Source organism: Gasterosteus aculeatus, chromosome 8, assembly GCF_964276395.1.
Source record: "Gasterosteus aculeatus chromosome 8, fGasAcu3.hap1.1, whole genome shotgun sequence".
NCBI lineage: Eukaryota > Metazoa > Chordata > Actinopteri > Perciformes > Gasterosteidae > Gasterosteus > Gasterosteus aculeatus.
This window is the reverse complement of record NC_135695.1, coordinates 1879428-1884072: the sequence shown is the minus strand read 5'-3', so window position 1 is coordinate 1884072 and position 4645 is coordinate 1879428. Positions and strand designations below refer to the sequence as shown.

The 4645-nt window shown below is 39.7% G+C and overlaps 1 protein-coding gene across 1 annotated transcript; it reads right to left on the bottom strand.

Annotated features, from left to right (window-relative positions):
• Window positions 1-388: 388 nt before the first annotated feature.
• LOC144411426 (uncharacterized) lies at window positions 389-3828 on the bottom strand. Its single transcript, XM_078108077.1, is given in 8 exon segments — window positions 389-430; window positions 565-656; window positions 2332-2469; window positions 2472-2877; window positions 3012-3239; window positions 3241-3408; window positions 3411-3582; window positions 3584-3828. Coding segments are annotated over 8 exon segments (1491 nt in total).
• Window positions 3829-4645: the final 817 nt, after the last annotated feature.

Genomic DNA, 4645 nt, shown 5'->3' with positions numbered 1-4645 from the left:
TGTTGACAAATCCAATGGCTGGATCATAGTCATGAAATGTGACCTGACCAAATGCGTAAAATGGAAATAGAACATGCATTGTGTATTTTCCTTCAATAAAAAAAAAAAAAGGGAAAGCTTCTTTTTCAAATGTACAACATTACATTGAGTGTCAAGTTATCTCCAGCTCACAAGCCAAAGGAAACCTCAAAGTTTCTGGCTCAATCACTTTTATTTGGTTTTTCTTTTGCCTTTGTCCATTGAATTGCCAGTTCAGAGTTAGGTTGTAAACCTTTAAAGACAAAGAACATAAATTACCTTTCAAAATTGAACATTCACATTAAACCGAACCGTAGAGTAACTTGTGTCTCTTCTCCGCTGTGCCTGTTTAAAAAGGGAATGAGGACCTCTACACAGGTGCTCCACAATTAGTGATTTCTGCTGGTGCACTCTGGGAAGTGTAGTCAAGATTCAGCTCAACATTGAGGATTATAACACCACCAGGTGTGTTTGCAGACAATTAGTTATTCAGTCTCCTACATGAAGCTGACTGACAACTCAAAAGACTAATAAAAGTATATTAACCATATACTCATCTTTTTTTAACCCTTGCCTGGCCATTTCCTCTCTTGTGCCGTATACAATGATACCCATGGTGCAGTAATTGATGAGGTATAGTCAGCCAGAAGTACCCTTAGATTTGAGGATGGCTCCAATGAAATATTCAATTATCTTTTGAAGGAATTGTTACAAAAATATCATACAGAAATGTTTGGTAATGTGTAAAGTTAAAGTTAAGTTGTATATACTTCACACTTTGGGTTTGTCTGACATCACACTGGAGACCATCTGGTCAGGCTGACAATCTACTTAAATATATACTCAGTAGGGGTGTAACGATTCATTTTAACAACAATTCGATTCGAATCGCGATTCATGGTTGCCGATTCGATTCAGTGACTTGAAATCGATTCAGTAACTTACTGGACAGTGCAGGCAACGTTTCCGAGATCCCTGTTGTTTCTTGTAAGGAAATCAGGTTTAAATTAATTATGGATATTATAAACAAGCAAACAACAATTAATGGCAAATGTATTAACCTTTTATTATGCAACCATTTTCAATGTAAACATTACACAATAATTACACAGTGTTTGGATCAATTCACAGAACCCCGGATTTTCAACCACATTGTAGGGTCGCATGTCGTTACAGATAAACTTGGCAATTGTTACTGTGATGTTGAGTTTTGTGCTGGCGAGGCCTGAGGTGTCTGCAGAGCTGGAGTTACCTTCTGCTGCTGCAGCGGTAATGCTGCTAGAGGTCCTGGACTGTCGGCGTTATGTTTAATCCCATGCCGCCTTAGTAGATGGCTGGGAAGATTTGTCATGTTTCCGTGTTTTTTTATTTGTCTTCTACATATTCTACAAACAGCGACCGACTTATTTAGAACACCTCCGTGTTTGCAAAAGCCAAAATGTTTCCACACACTGGATCAATAAGTTGGTTGGTAAATGTCTTGCTCGCAGTCGTCTCCTCCACGCTGTGTCTAAAGTGCTAAAAAACAAACAAACAACATCCATACAGTTTTTGTGCTAAATTCAATGTGCAGTTTCCAAGTATCGATACAAATCGATGATGTACCATTTCAATCGATTTGAATGCCAATTTGCTGAGCACAGATCGATTCAGTTGGATCGCAGGAACATAAATCGATTAATCGATTCAGTGGATGAATCGTTACACCCCTAATACTTAGCAATAGAACTTATGGCATTTTAAGATATTTTAAAGGGCTTAAAGCTTTAACAGATAAATTCATTGCATATAGATTATGAAGTGCAACAATTTTAATAAAAAACTTGCCTCGCCTACGATGATATTATATAACGGCCACAACCACCTCAGTTGGTTTGCATGTCCAAAGGGCATATGAACAATTGTTAGGAAACCTTTTCCATTGGAAATGTGTCAATATTCAGGTGGTAATTATATTGTCCTGGTAAAGAAAGCTGACATTGAACGAGCCACCTTCATTTTGTATTGATGGCTATTTACTGACATTATTAAAATATTTGTGATTTCGTAAGTACTTTATAGAAGATGGACTTAAGCAAAACAAATAAACATTTGATCTGTTAACGCATACATTATATTTCGGGAATCAGAAAAAAAGTACCTCTATTGCAGTCAAGTACCCTTTACTGCTGGTCTTCTCATCTGTTCTTGTGTGAAGATTTCTGCCAGTGTTCAGAGTTGATTTTTCTTTTTTCGGAACTGGAACAGTTGTTGGAGCAGTGTAGTACTTGAACCTGGCAGTGTGGGGCCTTGTGCTGTTTTGCTTTGCCCAACCTTCCTGTGATTGAGTGATATATTTTGGTGTCATGGGTTTAAGGAGCAACTGCTCAGAGAAGTTATGACACATGATGTGTTCTCTCTATCTCCCCTGTAGAGAGCCATACATCTTTCTGACAAAGGCCCCTGCTTTTTCAGGATGTAGTGTTTGACGATACCAAACCATCTCTCCACGTGGCAGTTTGTGTCCCTTGTTTTACTTGGACCAATGGTGTCTTCTTCGGTGTTACATGCATACCGTTTCAAGCTCCCCAACACCAGACCACTCCAAAGGGGAAAAAAGCCGAAGTAGCTCTCAAAAAGGACATCAACAATGCCTGGGCAGAAGTATGGGTTTGCCTCATCGTGTGTGGTCTCGGCATCTTCTTTTTCAAGCTCTCCGTGCACCTCCTCCAAGACTTTCTTGAATTCATAAGTGAAGGGAGATTTGCCAACAATTTTGTTGGCATTTCTCCTTTCTTCATCATCTTCCTCCTGAGCCAGGGGGCTGTCCTGTAACATTTCTGTCTCTTCCATGTCGGTAATCTTGAATTTCTTTAAGTCCTGCAAGGTGTTCAAATGAATCATGACAACATTGGTCTTGTGCTTACCCATTAAGACAGCACACAGTTTTGAGTGCTGTGGTCAGGTAGTGTTTTACAACCTGGCAAATCCAAATGTGGCAAAGTCCTTTAAACCTTTTGGCTGATGTTTTTCTCCCAATTGACTGAGTGACAGCTTTTGAGCACGTGTGCAGAGCAGATGTGAAGCACTGTATACATTTGTATTTCCTTCCATGTCTTCACTTTTGAACACGTAGCAAAAGCCCTGTCCAAGTAGCTGACAATCCTCTCCTTGTTAAATGACAGTAGAACACTTTGAAGTAGTGCCCAGCTGTAGTCTGTTTCAACCTGGTGTACTCCTTTGTTTTGTGTACTGGGACAATTTTCGGATGAACTGCATCAGCTAGAATGTGATTGGTGGTATAGAGTGCTCATTTGTTAGCATTTCACAGACTGGGAGCGGAGGTGCATTCCGACCACCTCCAGGAAGAGTAAGAGGATAGTAAAGCAGTCTTTTAGACTGCCTGGGAACTACTTGGAAGCTACATTACCTGTAGCATCTAGGTATAAGGTCAGTGGGGTCTTCTGTCTCAAGTGCTGTACAACTATGCTTATTCCTGTTTCGGTATACATATGCACACATAAAGGGTCAACTTGAAAGTGCTGTATGTATCCAGGCATCTTGTGAGTTCCAACATCACATTCACATGATATTTTGTGGGAGGTACATCTCCATAAAAACATCATCATGTATGCTTTTCCCCTTTCTAACCTCTGAACCTATCACTTTAAGAACATATTTGTTGAGACTTCGGGTTATGTTTCCGGAAATCAACTCCACAACAGAGGGGCAGAGTTGGGCTCCTCTGTGCTGCACCATATTTTTGGTTTTGTGTTTGTCAACTGTGTTCTCGTCTTGTTGCTCTACTTGAGCTTCACACTGCAGCGACATATTTTGGTCATCTTCTGCTTCATTCTCATCTGTGACCTCATCTGATCCAGTCTCACTGTCTTGAGAACATGCAAAAGTTACATTTCTATTTACTAATTAAATCTCTCACTCCTTTACGATTTCTGGTCCATACGACCCACAACCAATGACGTTTTTTTAAAATATCTTGGCCAAATATATTTGAAGAAAGCTCGGACCTGATTTCCGAGGAGTAGCTAGTATCTTTATGTGTAATGTTTAGGGGTGTAAAGATTTGTTTTAACAACAATTCAATTCGAATCGCGATTCATGGTTGCCGATTCGATTCATTGACGATCTGGGTAGAACGATTCGATTGAGTGACTTAAAATCGATTCAGTAACTTTACTGGACAGTGCAGGCAAAGTTGCCGAGATCCCTGTTGTTTCTTGTAAGGAAATCAGGTTTAAATTAATTATGGATATTATAAACAAGCAAACAACAATTAATGGTAAATGTATTAACCTTTTTATTTGAATCAAGTGCCATTTACAATGTAAACATTACACAATAAATACACAATGTTTGGATCAATTCACAGAACCACGGATTTTCAACCACATTGTAAGGTCGCATTTCTTTACAGCTAAACTTGGCAATTGTTACTGTGATGTTGTTTCGTGCTGGCGAGGCCTGAGGTGTCTGGCAGAGCTGGAGTTACCTTCTGCTGCTGCAGCGGTAACGCTGCTAGAAGTGCCTGACTGTCGGCGTTGTTTAATCCCACGGTGTCTTAGTAGATGGCCGGAAAGATTCGTCGTGTTTCCGTGGTTTTTTATTAGGCTTCTACATATTCTACAAA